This window comes from Vanacampus margaritifer, chromosome 12 (genome assembly GCF_051991255.1).
Source record: "Vanacampus margaritifer isolate UIUO_Vmar chromosome 12, RoL_Vmar_1.0, whole genome shotgun sequence".
NCBI classification, from domain to species: domain Eukaryota; kingdom Metazoa; phylum Chordata; class Actinopteri; order Syngnathiformes; family Syngnathidae; genus Vanacampus; species Vanacampus margaritifer.
This window is the reverse complement of record NC_135443.1, coordinates 16532153-16548004: the sequence shown is the minus strand read 5'-3', so window position 1 is coordinate 16548004 and position 15852 is coordinate 16532153. Positions and strand designations below refer to the sequence as shown.

Below are 15852 nucleotides of genomic sequence, written 5' to 3'. Positions count from 1 at the left end.
GTATATTTTGGCTTGTAATATATACCTTAGAATTGAAGTGTGCCTTTGCACGTGTGTATGTACAGTTGGTAATAAAGCTAAGTCTTTTTTTTTTTTTTTTTTTGGTATAAAAAAACTTCTAAAATTTCTGTGTACAGTAAATACAGTATATTAAAGATACAGTCACCCAAGCAACACTGCTGTACTCAATTAAATACACATGAAACTGACTACAGTTAATTTTACCAGTAATTTATCTATTAACAAAAGATCCATGTATAAGTTTAACAATTTACAGCAGGTTTTTTCCCCCCAAGTGATCTTTGTGTATAAACGATTAACTAAATTAACACTATTTCCCATTGGACATAATGTTAATTTATTCCACACTTGGAACGGTTAAGTTAAAAAAAAAACTTTTTCCAATCAGACAACAATTTAGTAACATTTTACATTGTCAATCAAGTGAAGTCAAACCAAAAAAATGGGGAGGGAAGAGATAGCTGCCGAATATAGAAAGTCTGCATACCCCCAAAATGCTCGTTACAATAATATAGCTTATGTAGATCCACTAGTTTAAACACAGCATTCTGATGAATATTGTGTTTGCAGATTATGAATTAAGCAACAAAATCCACCAGTTTTTATACATCTTGGGCCATTTGCTGTCAAAAAATGACATCACAGTTGCTTAGGGCTCAGGTAACAACCAATCACGGCTCATCTTGAGCATGTCACATGACCAAAATCACAAAACATTTCAGTTGAATCTTATGACATTTTAGTAGTGGTGTGTACAATTTTGATATCCACAGTTTGCTGGAATTTATGTTGATGTATGTTGGCAGGCATATTTCACCTTTGAGTTTACGTACATGTTTTATTTGAGCACCTGATTGGTAAAAATCAATTTGTTTATGTAATTTTCCCAGTACTTTATTTTGCTGAGTGTAATGAGCAGCCAGATAGTTTTTATCATTACACTTTACCGCTTCACCAGCACGCAATTTCTGGTGGGTTGATATATCTAAAACACTCATATTCCTTCAAATGCTCTGAGCTTTTGAAGCCTATCTTCCTAGAAAACTTCAAATTCTTCACAATTTAGGTTGTTGAACTTTCTCACAAAAGCCATTTCATGTTCTACTACTCATTCCCATTACGAACATTAAAGCCCTCGCTGCTTTTTAAAAACACGAGGGGTTCGTTGAACAAATAAACATTTCGGAGATTTCCCTCAAAGCCCGCTGCAAACAGCTCCGATGTCACGACAGAAACATTTGTGTACATTTCAAACCCTCCAAAGTAGAGCTGCCCCCCGTAGTTCAAGGCTACGTATCTCCCAAGCGGGTCCACATCCTCCCGAATGATTCTCTTGTTGTTCAAATGGACTTGAATGACGGTACTGTTGACTAAAATGGAAAGATGGTGCCATTTGTTGCAGCAGAGCGTCTGATTTTTTGAAGCCAGCGGGAGGGAAATCCTTTCCCCGAGATTAAGAGCAACTTTAAGGCGTCCCTCCTCAAGTCCAACTGCCAGGAAGTCATCATCTTCATGTCCCCCCTTGCCCATCCACATGATCAAACTGTCGCTTGTGTTGGTGAGGAAGATAAAAGAAATGTGAGTGGATCTTAAATCTCTCCTGTTGTATTTCAGATCAATATATTTAACATAGGAGCGCCCCACAAATTTCAAAGTGTCCGTTGGTACCTCTCTGGTGCAGAACTTTCCTCCCCACCCGAGGGGGCAAATGCAGGTGTATGATGTGTGACTAACAGGACTGCATATGGAGCCACGTTTACAGATGTTGTTGACACAACTTAAAGACTGGTTACAAGTCGGGCCGCTCCATGACGTTGGGCAGTCACAGGCGAAGGAGCCACTTCCTGTTACCCTGCATTGACCTCCATTGCGACACACCTTGTACCCGCAGCCGCTCCCATCCCGGTCCGCGACATTCGCCCCACTAAGAGCCCCTTTTTCCGTCAACTCCAACTCAAGTCCGTTTAGAATCACTTCTCTGATGCTGCCGGTGAAGCCCGTCGGCTCCCCTCCCACCGCGTCCGTGGACACGAAGCTCAGTGAGGAGACGCCCCCGACAAAGATGTTAGTGGCAACATCCAGTGTGCTCATCCCGTGGGTCACGGTGCGTCTGACCTCCTTGCCATCTAGAATTAGGAAGCCCCGCTGACCGATCCGGCCTGCCTTGACTGTGTGCCAGCTCCTAGCATGCAGGTCTATTCTAGTAACAGTCTGTAGGACGTGGGGACCATCCCCTAGATTGTACCGCAGCTGGATAAAGCCAGACGTCAAAGAGAGGCAGAGAAAGTCTCCTGCAGGGAGGAAATAAAAATGAGTTGATTGAAAGCCATTTTCCATCCACCCATCCATCATCTGAACAGTTTATTATACTCATTTTGTGGATGGAAATTTGACACAAATGTCTTCCAGAGCAACTGCACAGTAAATGGACAGGGGATGTAATGTAACCTGTCAATATTGAATGATGTGGAATGGTTTGAATCGCTCAATTTTTTTTAAAATTAGAGTAGAAATATATATATATATATATATATATATATATATATATTTAAAACCGTAATAAAAAAAATTGGTGAGTATTTTAATGGTGAAGATTTTGAATTTTTTGTGGTAGTTTTAGTTGGGAGAATGTGACATTTTTGGTGTGGGGACTTTTAGAAGGTTGAAAAATGGTCCCAAAGTGAGTTGAATGAGGTGAATATGTTGAAGTTGGTTTGAATAGGTCAAAAAAGTGTAGAAATTACATGGGAAAAACTTTTTTTTGGCTTTTATTTTGAAAACATTTTGCAGTAAGAATAAGCTTAACAGTTTATAGTTGGAACGGTGTGAATTGTTAAAAAAAAAAAAATGAAGAGGAATGAGAAAAATGGAAAAAAATATTTGTGGGTATTTTAATGGTGAAAATGCTTTGTTAAATGGCAATTGGCATGTTAAAAAAAACCTTGCCAAGGTAAATTTAATGAGCTGAACGTTTCTGTTTTGTCGAATGTGTCATTGAAAATGGATAAGGATTTTTTTGGTGGTAATTTTAGTCAGGAATTTTCGGAAGATTGAAATGGTTACCAAGGTGAAGTAAATGAGCAGAACATGAAGTATTTAGAACTGGAATGACGTCACACTGATTTGTTGAATATACTATGCCATTGGGAATGAATAGTCCTTTTTTGTGGGATTTGAATTGGTGAAAAATCCAGGGGAAGGGGGGGGTGGGGTCAAAGCATACGGGAATTTTTGGAATGTTGAAAATTGTCCCCAAGATGAATTGAATGAACTAAACATGAGGAATTTCGAATGAGAATGATGTGATTTTTTTTTTTTTTATATAAACATGGATTTCTAGGAAAACCGTGAATTTGAATTTGAGAAAGTTTATGCTCCATGATGACGTTGGAACGGTGAGAAGAAGTAGCATGTAAAAAAGTGTGAGGTATAAAATATAATAATAATAAAGTTAATGGTGTAGAACAACATATGTGTGAAGGCCTAAGCTTTCACACAATAATAATATACACCTGTTGTAAATCAGTACCACAGTGAAAGCAAAGACCATTAAATATGGTACATTAGAGGTGCATAGACCATTAAATAAGGTAATGGCAGCCATTGCAGTAATGTTATTTAAACGTATTGTACGGGGGAAAGTCAACCAAGGCCATTTATGTAATGTTATGTTCAATGTTTACATTTATTTCATATTGTTTGCTTCTGTGTCGTTGCTGCAGTAAATGTAAACAGTGATATTGGATATCAGTCAATTTGGTTGGATGTAGGCATTGAATGGGAACTGGGCAAAAACCTGCAGGGAAAATCCAACTCTCACATGGTGACAAACCATTAAATATTTCAGTAGACTGAATCAGTCTAAGAGTTATGTTTAGGTCAAGTTTAGGTAGGTGCTTTCTTTAAATCTGATTTATGTGAATTATTGTTGTCAGTAAAAACATCCTGTATTTTAAAAAGCCCTTCTTTTGTCATTGCAGTACTATGAAGAACTGTTTTGGTTTATAACATAGTTATAACCTAGTTATTACCAGCTCTGTCTCCAAGATGCTGTGCATTATAGAAAAGGATGCCATCAGGTGCTAAAGGTTGGAACTGCATTTGTAAAACAGTCCTGTGTCTCGTATTCATTGCGGGGAAGGACATCCAGGAGGCGCGCTCGCCACTGAAGAATGGATCACTGATGCTCACAGCTGAAATGGGGACAATAGAGCAGTTAAATAATTGAACAGCAAAAGTGCTTCCTTGTTGACAAAATGAACAGAGAAAAAAACACGTGTAATGATGAAGATTGGGTTTGATGGTGTGACCTTTCTCGCAGTAGAGTCCTGCTGTTCCCAGGGGGCATTGACAGGTATATCCATTTGGAAGAGGGATGCAGGTGGAGCCGTGTGCGCACAGAGGCGGGGGAGTGTGCGCGACATCGCACACCGACATTGTCTGCGAACACAACGCTCCCTTCCATCCGAAAGGGCACTGGCAACTGCAGGAGGAAAACACAAGCGCATAGCTAACGATTTTCCCTCTCATCATAATTATAGAAGTCAATGAAATGTGCGGCCTTACTACACGGATGAACCGGAGTCCACACATGTTCCTCCATTCTTGCAATGAACATGAACACACAAGTTGACCCCGCATTGACCCACGCTTCGCCCAAAGGCTGAATTTCCCAGAACTTGGAGTGTTTCATTTCGTCTTGTTTGAAAGTACATGTCAAAAATGCACCCTGGGAAAAAAAACAGACAGACAATATGTAGTTTTTTAGAAGCATGTCTGACGTTGAGGGTTAGCGATTTAAGATTTTCCTTTAATTGCTGTCCATTGTGTCATTATGCGGTAACTGTCACTTTAAGAAAGTTTTAGTCACATTACTGTTAGCATTTAATCATTTAATGGAGGCCGGAATAGAGGAAAGTTACATAATAAAATAATTAGACATTTTTAAAGTTTGTTGTATGTTGTCAAGTGTAACATTGTCCACTCTGTCATGGTGAAATATCAAATTATATAAAAACCTTTTAGTAATTTGAAATATATTTGTTCAACAGTTAGCCAATTCAATCATGTTGGTAATGCTAAGTGAAGGTCAACCATGTGCTTATCAAATTTCAAGTCAAAAATGTCCACCCTGTCAGCAAGCTCACATATTTTGTCATATATATATATATATATTACTTTGGCAGCCCTGATATACAGTATATATTCTATAATAAATTAATACCATAACAAAGCATAATATAATATAATATAATATAATATAATATAATATAATATAATATAATATAATATAATATAATATAATATAATATAACTAACCCAACCTTGGGTATATACAGTATGTATATTACTTTGGCAGCCCTATTATACAGTATATATTCTATAATATAATATAATATAGTATAATATAATATGATATAATATAATATAATATAATATAATATAATATAATATAATATAATATAATATAATATAATATAATATAATTAACCCAACCTTGGGTAAAGGTAACCCAATGAGTTCAAACTTCACAGCTAAATTAAAAGACAAATATTTCAGAAGCAAAAGTTCAAAACAATTGTAATGTCTTTGCCCTCCGTAGTATCCATTGATAACTGGTGATGCTATCACAGACTGTCAAGAAATTCACCCTAGCAAAATAACAGTCTGAATGCTTGTCTCCAAGCATTCACACAACAATCAAACAAGGATGCCACCGGCTGTCATCAAGTATCTCCATAATTCAATTCCATCCTTGGCAATATTTACTTTGGCCTGCAAGTGCAGCACGGGGGGGGGGAGGGGGGGGGGCATCGGGGGGATTATAAAAATAACACATCATTGCATTGGTCACGGGCACAAACAGGATGCACTGGAAATGTCATGTTCAGTTCATGAATATTCATGCGCTGATGCCATCTACAGTACATGGATGTGTGTGTGTGTATAAATGCCTGTTTCACATCACGTTGAATAAATGACCTCAATAGAAATGTTTGCATGGAATGGCGTGGAGCCTCGACAAACACAATTCCCAGTTACTTGTTATTTGATCAGCGGCTCAAATTGACAGACTGATTCATTTCAGGAGTCACCGCGTCTCCTTTGCCACCTTTCCACAGGGGGAGTGTGGATCTGTTGATAACTGGGAGTGAAGTGAATTATCAGTGTGTTCACTGCCAGCCATCACGATTAGGGCTCCAGGAAGGTCACACAGATCTGATTAGACGCCCATGAGTTCTCATTACATGCTCAGTGCTGGGGCCATGGCGCCCCCCGAGTCGAGTTTACCAATACCGGGACGTCGCTGGGTCAGGTGGAATTATGTGAAATGTGTTGACCGCAGCTGATTTGATTTTTTTAAAGCTTTTATTTGAAAGGCTGCACTGAAATGAATGCCACATTTATTAATAAGACACAAAAGCCTCCCAGTCCTTGCACACAAAAAGCTTCTGTACAGTTCAAATGGCTCTGCTGCCAATAACAGGTTTGAATACGGAATGCGCTTATAATGCTAGTCCTCAATGTCAATGTTTGCTCAACAGCAGGCACAGTAAATAAACACTTTCCTGCATTTACTCTGACTAGTGTTGGGAGTCATTCTGGTAAATAATAATGTATTGGTAACATTTCCCAGTTCCAATCTTAATGCATGTTAGAATATTTTAACCAGACAAAGGTGAGCAGACATTTCCACATAGTTGGCCTACACAAAGTGCTCCCTCGTTCCAGATTTAATTAGAGCACCTTAGGTGGCATGTCGTCTTCTGTTGGGATACAACTTGAATTTCTGTTTATTATCTTCTACTATTCTTCATGGTCTGAATGTATTGTCTTTAGTTACTGATGTGTTAGACCAGTTGTCAGCCAATTACAATTTGATGATTTCCATAGTTAACTATTATACTTTAAACACACTCCGTGGAATAGACGTTTACGGGCCGGTATGCTGTGCAATCATCTTTTCTTTTTGTTAGTGTTTTTAAGTATTTACTTATTTATTTTGTATTATTTATTTATTTATTTTTCTTTTCTTCTGGAGAGCAACATCATTCTGTAATTTTACCGATTTGACATGTCATCATCATTGCTCTCTTTTTATTATTATTATTATTTCTAATTACTTTTTTTTATGTTGGTGTGTATTTGCATGTGTGCGTGCGTGTGAGTGTGTATTCATTAGTTCACCTAAAACCTATTAAAAAATCCCATACCGTTCACCTAAACCGAACACTTCAGAATCCAGCCTGAGTAGTGAGGCCGTCAGGAGACCCGAGGAAGGACGAAAGAAAAGAAAGGAAGGTGAAATCCAGCACCAACCAGACACCACCCACCACCCACCGGGCCACCAACCAGAGTCCTTCACCAACCCCAGAAACATCTAAATTCCAACAAATCAGGGAGACCTCAAGAGACCAAAGGAGAGACTGAGGAAAGGAAGGAAGGACAGACAAAGGAGAGTGAGATCCACAGACACCAGCCTCCACCGATTCAACGACCAGAGGAAGGAGCAGATTGTGTCTGAGTTTCGATAGATGCTGGTGTGGTGGATCTGGCATGCATGAAAATCTCCACCAAAGAGGGGAGCCGTCGACCCCTGCCAGGACAGACCAACACGGCCCGTGCCCCCAATCTATCTATCTATCTATCTATCTATCTATCAAACTTCAATTAATCACAAATTAATCACACATTTTATTGGTTTTAAATGTACAATAAAATATTTTTTCACGTTTTTCCACACTTATTAATTAACTAACATACAAGTATAATAATAATAATAATAAGTCATTCATATTTATTTTAAGTTAAAACATGTATACTAAACAGTTAAAAGGAGTGTCAAACATTGAGACAGATTTGTATTGTGGTAATTTGTTGCCACCAGGTGGCATTAGTGTTTCATGTTGGTGACAGGAAATAAAAACAGAAAACACTGCAATAAGTCTCGATTGACTGTAGAGTAAAATCAATGTAATTTGCCCTTCACTGTGTGGCTTCTGTCCACATTCCAAAAAATTGCACACTCCAAATTGTCAATAGGTGAGAATGTAAACGTGAATGATTCTGTCAGTGCAGTACTGCGAATAACTGCTGACTATTACAGGGTGTACCCAGCCTCTCGCCGAAAGTCAGCTGGGATAAGCAGCAGCTCACCCACGACTCTTAACGAGCAAATGCACAGAAAATGGATCTGTGTTCACAATACTTAATTATTTTAATTTTCTTATTGGAAGGACTTGGCAGCAGTAGAATGCAATTCACACAGCAGCAATTAAAGGTGTTGATACAATCACCCTCTGTTCTGGTCTCCGTTTTCATTATACGCCTCTCCTCCGCTTACAAAGGCACAGTCATCCTGGGATGAAGGCCAAGCTCCAGTGCTCTTAGTGCACGCTGCTGAAAGTGGCCGTCTTACCCTGAAAGCCTTGACGGAACCTGGAGCCAAGTGGCAGCAGGTCAGGGGTGTACTCATTATATCCGCCTACAAAGAGTTGCTTGACAGCATCGAGGCCCTGCAGAGGTCCTGGAGACGAGCCTGTTCTGTTCCTTTGTCCATCAACCTAAAAAAGGCGTCATTAATACTCAACCTGTAGTTCATAATAAATACTTTCACAGGGATTCTCATTGACTTGACTTGCTCATTCTCATCTTCGGACCAAAAATAATGAGCACAAGTCTAGACGTGAGATTGTAACATTATTTACTGGCCTACATTTCTGACATTGTAGCGGACAAATATAAAGAGAGGCAGGAAACACATTAGGATGTTCTTTGAAATAGTTTGTGATTCCTTTTAATCTTAAAATCCGCAATTTGGAGTCAAATAACTATTCTGCAATGATCCAATCACCTTCAGCCATCCTGTTGTGTTGATCCTTCCGAATGTGACGGTGTGGATGTCCATGTGGAGGTTCAGTCGATCCGAGACGATGGTTGCTATACCTGAGCCAAGATTGAATTTATGCAGTACTCGCCCCTTCCGCACGCCCAAAATGAAGAAGTCGTCCCCGTCAGGGTCTGGAAATACAAGGAGTTAATGAGCAGTGAACAAGTCAGCAGATATAGTACAGTTAGGTCATAAAAAGATTATAAATAGCATGAACTCTCACTGAACTGGAACCCACAAAAACAATAACAATCAATTAGTCAGATTTAAACTCAATGACACATGTGCTTGCTTGAAGGCACATTGTCGACGACATTAGTCATCCCTGCGACCACTGCGGTTGTGTGTAACTTGATTTCATAAATGAATAAAATGATTGTGCTTGAGTGTTTTGAGTAAGTGATCAAAGCTGACACTTCATTAAAGCAATTATTGTTTTAGTTGTTCATATTTCATCTTTTCACTTATTTCGCCTTTGAATGTGCACTATTTCAGACTTTGCTGCTCTCTCTCCTGGCAGGTATTCCATTATTCATATTGCTCTTGTTTTTTTCTCCTTGTTTATGAATTGAACTCTCCAGAGAAGATCACAGCGGATCTACTAGAACTTATTTTATGTCTTCTTTTTAAAAACAACAATCACATGTTAGCACATCTGAACATAAAACCATTTAATTTTATTATTTAATATGAGTTAAAAACAACAACAAAAACCCAATCCAAACAGTGGTGTCCAAACTATGGCCCGGGGGCCATTTGCGGCTCACTGTCAATTTTTTTTGCGGCCCACAGCTTATACACAAAAATTGCATTTTTCTTTGGCAAAGTCCGTTTTGTGAATATATGTCGCAATATGAATTGCCATCATTTCTTGAAACTAGGCGTGTCAAAATGAGTGCAATAATTTTGAATAATTTTTAGTTAATTTAAAGTTCTTTTGACGCCACTAATTTTTTTTATGCACAATTAATGACGCCCCTTACTTGGAAAGCCTGTACTGGGGAGAATTCAGTCGCAATGCAGCAGACGCGTCCATATTAAAATTTAGTAGTAATAAATTTAGTAATATTAATGCATATATTTCTGGAGACAGGGGTCAAGTTGTATTTTACAATTTAAAAAAGGTGCAGAATTTCACAAGTTACTTCATGTTAAACATTAGATTAATATGAAAATAAAAAATGCACTGAGCTGTCACAAATGTCTTACAGATGCAATTATGCCATCTTGTGGCAGAAAAATGACCTCAATACAAGTTAATCTCAAATTCATTTTTTACAGTACAGTACATCTTTTAAATTTTAACTCAATTTGATGAATTATTCTAAAATCCCTGAATCAATGAATAAAAGATTGCAACCATATGCAACCATATTTCTTAGTTTAACATTTTCCCCCCTCTTTTATGTTAACAAGAGTATGAAAACCTAAAACAAAATATTTTATTGTACACCTAGAAGAGATATCCATCCATCCATCCATTTTCTTGACCGCTTTTTCCTCACTAGGGTCACGGGGGTGCTGGAGCCTATCCCAGCTGGCTTCGGGCAGTAGGCGGGGTACACCCTGAACTGGTTGCCAGCCAATCGCAGGGCACACAGAGACGAACAACCACACTCACAATCACACCTATGGACAATTTGAAGTGTTCAATTAACCTGCCATGCATGCCTTTGGAATGTGGGAGGAAACCGGAGTACCCGGTGAAAACCCACGCAAGCACGGGGAGAACATGCAAACTCCACCCAGGTAGGCCGAAGCCCGGACTCGATCTCACGTCCTCTGCACTGGGAGGCGGACATGCTAACCAGTCAGCCACCGTGCTGCCTGAAGAGATATCAAATTTGCAATTAATCATAAGTTATCTATTGAAGTCATGCGATTAATAACGATTAAAAAAAATTTCATTGATGACACCCCTATTTGAAACCAACATATATTATGTGATAATATATCACATGTATAATGTTTATACATGTGACAAATTCATTTTCGTAATTTTGCATGTACGCGTGTATAATGTGCCCCCTTGATTTTGTTATTGTTGGCAAATTACAGCATGACCCCCAAGTAAAATCAGTTTTAAAGATTGCCGTCTTATTAGATATTGCTCTTAATTTGGTCCCCAATACTGAAGTCTACACAGGGCAGGGACATAAATACAGTATCTGTTGTTGTAGGATACAGGGCTGGTGCTACCTTAAAATCGTGAAAAAGCCAAAACGAGTTTACTTTATATGTCATTGACTGATGGATTGGTTTTAGTGTGTTAAATAAAGTCAAAGAATGTCATATTAGCCCTTGCATCCAATTTTTTTTGTCTGTGGCCCTTGGAGGAAAAACTTTGGACACCCCTTCACTAATTCATCAATGGATTTAGAAATGAATACAAGGTGTCCCCAAAGCCATACCTTTTCTTTTCAGATGTCATTGTGACACACTTGAGGTCATGAGCATTTCACTGCTTTGCAGTTTTATAAGCATGTCATTCCCTTGCGCATGGCTCCCCAATTGACATTGGAGCTGTGTTGCAAAATAGCCACAATGCAATTTTATTTTCTGTCCCCGACTTCACTTCAGTGCCATTTTGAGAAGTGTGTCAAAGGTGTCATGTAGTTATGTTACCGGATGCCTCGAAGAAGAAAAATGGTCTAATCAGTCCAATGACATAGCCCACCAAACCACCAGTTTTGGAGGGTCTTGTACAAGCGAACAAAATCCCTGCTGGGATTGATTTTGCCCAAATTCGACAGCCGTGTTGGTATACATGACTAAAGAGAATAAAGATAGACTCGTTGCTGAACCACACGTTTTCCAAGAGCCGAGGGTCATTTTTTTTACATGAGCATCATAATCTTCCGCTTGAAGCCTTTGAACAACCTGACTGGTAAAGCTTGAGCACTCTCCAAAGCATCCGCTGAGCTTTGATGCTGAAACCAACTCAAGTTGAGTTTGAGCATTTCCCCGCCAGACCACACTGTTTTTCTAAAAGATTTATTTACTCTTCTACGAATGTTAGATGGTACCATTGTCTCAACTCAACTTTATTCATAGAGCACTTTAAAAAAAACTTCCACTGCATGCCATTTTCGCGGAAGCAATCCCCTTCGCTCCCAGCTGTTTTACTGGATTTTCACTGATTTTGCAATCTATATAGAAACATGAAACCTACATGCTATAAAAACATGGAACTTACCAAAAGAAAGATTAGAGTCTCTTCTTTCATCAGGAAAAAGAGTATATTTCTATCAGTTTCCGTTTTGCAGCACAAATCTATTTAGAACTGTGGGCAAATTAGCTTTTTGTCAACATGGCCCTGGTTGATCTCTTTTTCTCTGCTGCCACCTGCTGGCCGTTTTTGTAATAACTACCATTTCCTCAACCGTTCTCTGCAGTTGAGAGGCTGCATCAAAGCCTTATGTATGCTCTAGCATAAAAAACAAAACAAAAACATAAAAACACATAAATACGTTTTTGGGACACTTAAAACATTAAAATAGAACATATTTTTAAGTTTTTGGGAGTAAATGAGTAAAGATGGAGTCCGTGTCAGCAGATTCAATAAAAACAGCAGGGGCTCCAGAATTCAGCCCTGTGGGGTGCCATACGACAGTGGGGCTGTGCGTGCCTCAGAGCAGCCAATGCTAACACAAAACATTTTGTCAGCCTAAATCACATCAGTCTAAGAGGCATATTGCACTGTGGCCCCAACGTGATTGCTTAGGCAACAAGGTGATAGTGGCACTGGGGTTTTACTTAAGGGATTTTATGCAGTGTCTCCAACTAAATGAGTTGAAGTTAGCTTGTCATGCTAATTTTTTGTCATGCTATTTTTATATTTAATTTTCTAAAAAACAAAACTCAAACATGTGTTTCATATTTTAACCAGAGCATTGATTCATTTTCAAAATGAAGGTGTATACATTAACAAGCTACCTGAAATTGTTGGTTTTACAGTCATTTCTTTTAAAAAAAATTGCGGGATAAAAAATCATTTAGGGATGAGAAATGCACTATTTTTAACATTGCCACTGGAAAAGATGGATGTAAAAAAGCAGAAGCAACAGCTTTAGCTTTTGCTGATAAGTAGATCTAAACGGTTTTGCTGCCCCGCCGCTGTTTTCATTTAAAAACTGCAGTGGAATAATCGTCAGAGTTCTTGCTGAGACACAAAGACATAATCCCTGGAAGTGCGCAGGTTGCTGACCTTGTCCTTTCCGCCCAGCGAACAGGATCAGGTTGTCTTTCAAAGCAGTGGAGTTATTGGCCAGGGTGAACTTCAACTGGAACTGGTAGAAAAAGCTGAGACTGGGAATGTCGGAGTAGGCCACAAAAGACGTGTAGCCAAAGTCATCAGTACCGCTGAATCTGGCACGTGTGATGTTGACTGCTGCAAAACAGAAAGGCACATTGCAAGGAGACAGTGCGCGCTCCATCACGGCTTGCCAAAAGATGGCACTATTGCCACACAGTACCTCAGCGGAGGCAGTTCAAGCCTTTGAGAATGCTATTAGATGATGACCTGTTTTCAAACACTATCACCTCTCCAGTCCCATTCTATTTCCATTAGTAGCTATTTAGGCTGAATTTTGGCAAGCAGCCGTCTACTGCTTCATCCTCTTGCTGTGCACAATGGCAGCATTGTAACATACAATTCAAGTTTAGTTACAGACAGCGTGTTGGTTGCACAAATGGAAACTCGGCATTTGATTTTGCACAGCAGACTCAAAGTTAAATTCAACAATATTTCAGCAAATTATTTTTTCACACCCTAACACACTAAACACAGAAGTGATATTTTTGACTGGAAGACACGTCCTGGTGGCAGTTATGGAAACTACTTTGCAATTGTCGCCCTTATACACATAAATTCTTTATAATGGCTCTGTATCATCCCCACTATCAGACCCCATTTGCTTATTGTTTCGCTGAATTGCCTCTCTATAAAAGTAGTTAAATGGCGCTGTGTTGCTCCTATTTTGCTCAATTAACAAGTTAGATGCCAGTGGTGCCAACAATTTCAGATTTCACCAGGATTATTAAACACCTTTAATAATCACAAATATGTTACATAACAACAATCACACTAACATGATGAACTGCAGTATCTGAATTAACGTGTATGGAAATGTAACTTATAGCATAATATCAGGATTTTTCTTCCTTCTTTCTTTTATAAGCCATTCAATTCATCCAACTATTTTCTATATCGCTCATCGTGCATGCGATCGTGCATGAGCTGCAGCCAGGGCTAGACTGGCCATCTGGCATACACTCTTTTGGGTCCGATGCAGTGCTTTTTAATGATTATTTTTCTACATTTTACCACAAGAGACTGGCCCACAATTTAAAAGGACCAGTCCATTAATCCATTTTGAATATAGATAGCAAAAAATATCATCAATAAACATCAGTGGCAGAACTACATGTTAGGCAAGAGTCGGGCTGGGCCGGGTCGGTGGGCCTAAATCAAAATGCCAGGGCCGATTTTTTGGTTTGGCGCTTATCCCAGTGACTGTGGGCAAATAACATAATCTAAATCGGTTAACATAAACTGCATTGTTTAGACTAGCCTTAGCCACACCTTTTTTTCATAGTTTGGCTGGTCCTGCGACCTATACTGTAATTTCCTGACTATAAGCCGCTACTTTTTTCACTTGCATTCGACCCTGCAGCTAATTCAACGGTGCGGCTTATCCACCAGGTCACGAGGAGGTGCACTATAACGGAAGTGCAAGAGCGCCAGGCAGAGCAAAAGAAACCAAGTAAGCCCAAATACAGTAGGAGAGACAGAACGAGAGCGAGACAGTTTGCGCCCTCATTATGGAAAAGAAACGGAGAAATGCATAAGATGCTGCATTTAACTTCAATGGTTTTACGTGGTACGCAGGAGGACGACGATGGCCCGAGAATGACCGGTAATAACGGACTTTTCTGCTACAGTAGGCTTTTTGTTACATTAATGTATTTTTTTACAGCCACGTTATTAATGCACCTTTACTGTCGTTTTATGGTCAAGCACATTTAAAAACATATTTCATTTAGCCATTTGACATTATTGCCGAGCGGGAACCCTTATATACCGGTGCGGCTTATACATGGACCAAAATCGAGTATTCCTAGCGCGCCTTATAGTCCGGAAATGACAGTACTCATGTAATATGTGTTTGCTACACATTAGCTGCCATTACTACTTCTTCTACATTTTTTGACATGTCAACTTGACCGAAGGTAAGCCATTTTAAACTAAAAAGAAAAACTTTCCGGTAGTTTGAAGCAGAAGTTACGAATCCAAGGGGGATTTTGTCCGAGATTTAATGTAAATTCGGCCCCAAAAATGCCACTTTTACTTTGGAGTAACTAAGTCTGTTTTTTCCTTCTTCATGATGCATATTTTGACTGGTGTGACTTCCGAAAAATATGGTCAAATAAACCAGTAGTTCTCAACCGCGGTCTGTTTTCCATGTCTTGTACAAGCAACACAGGTGTTGCAAACGATCAGCTAATCAGCAAGCTCTGCATGAAGCCTGATAACGATCTTTAGCTGTGTTGGCTGGGAAGACATGGAAAACAGGCTGGATAGGGGTACTGAGAAACAGTTATCTAAACTACATTATACAAACCAAAACTTAGACCGTCAATAATGAGGTTCACCCCATTTATATTTCTGAAATTATTTATTCAATTCAAACCGCTGAGGTTTATATTGACATAGACTAAGTTCATTAATGTCAGACTTTTCACCGTTTCCTGCATGTAGCGCTTGCATGCTTTCAATCCAAACATGACACTGTCGACATCTTTTTTCAGGCTTGATTCCGATCCAGTTGACCTCGGTGAATAATGGAGTTAACATTTTGTTCCTGTTGCGCTACACTGAATGCCTCACTTTATGACACGCTATTCATTTGGTGTAGATTACAGAGCACAACATTAACAAA

General features: G+C 39.1%; 1 protein-coding gene across 3 annotated transcripts in view; it reads right to left on the bottom strand.

Moving 5' to 3' along the window:
• Positions 1-341: 341 nt before the first annotated feature.
• Positions 342-15852, bottom strand: part of eys (eyes shut homolog) — a 206369-nt gene continuing 190858 nt past the window's right edge. For all 3 annotated transcript variants that reach the window (XM_077582976.1, XM_077582977.1, XM_077582978.1), the window contains 7 exons: positions 13119-13301; positions 8876-9042; positions 8441-8585; positions 4588-4750; positions 4332-4504; positions 4053-4214; positions 342-2312 (listed from right to left, as the gene is read on the bottom strand). In XM_077582976.1, the coding sequence (XP_077439102.1) occupies positions 1126-2312; positions 4053-4214; positions 4332-4504; positions 4588-4750; positions 8441-8585; positions 8876-9042; positions 13119-13301 (2180 nt within the window). In that variant the 3' untranslated portion in view covers positions 342-1125. The remainder of the gene's footprint in view (positions 2313-4052; positions 4215-4331; positions 4505-4587; positions 4751-8440; positions 8586-8875; positions 9043-13118; positions 13302-15852) is intronic.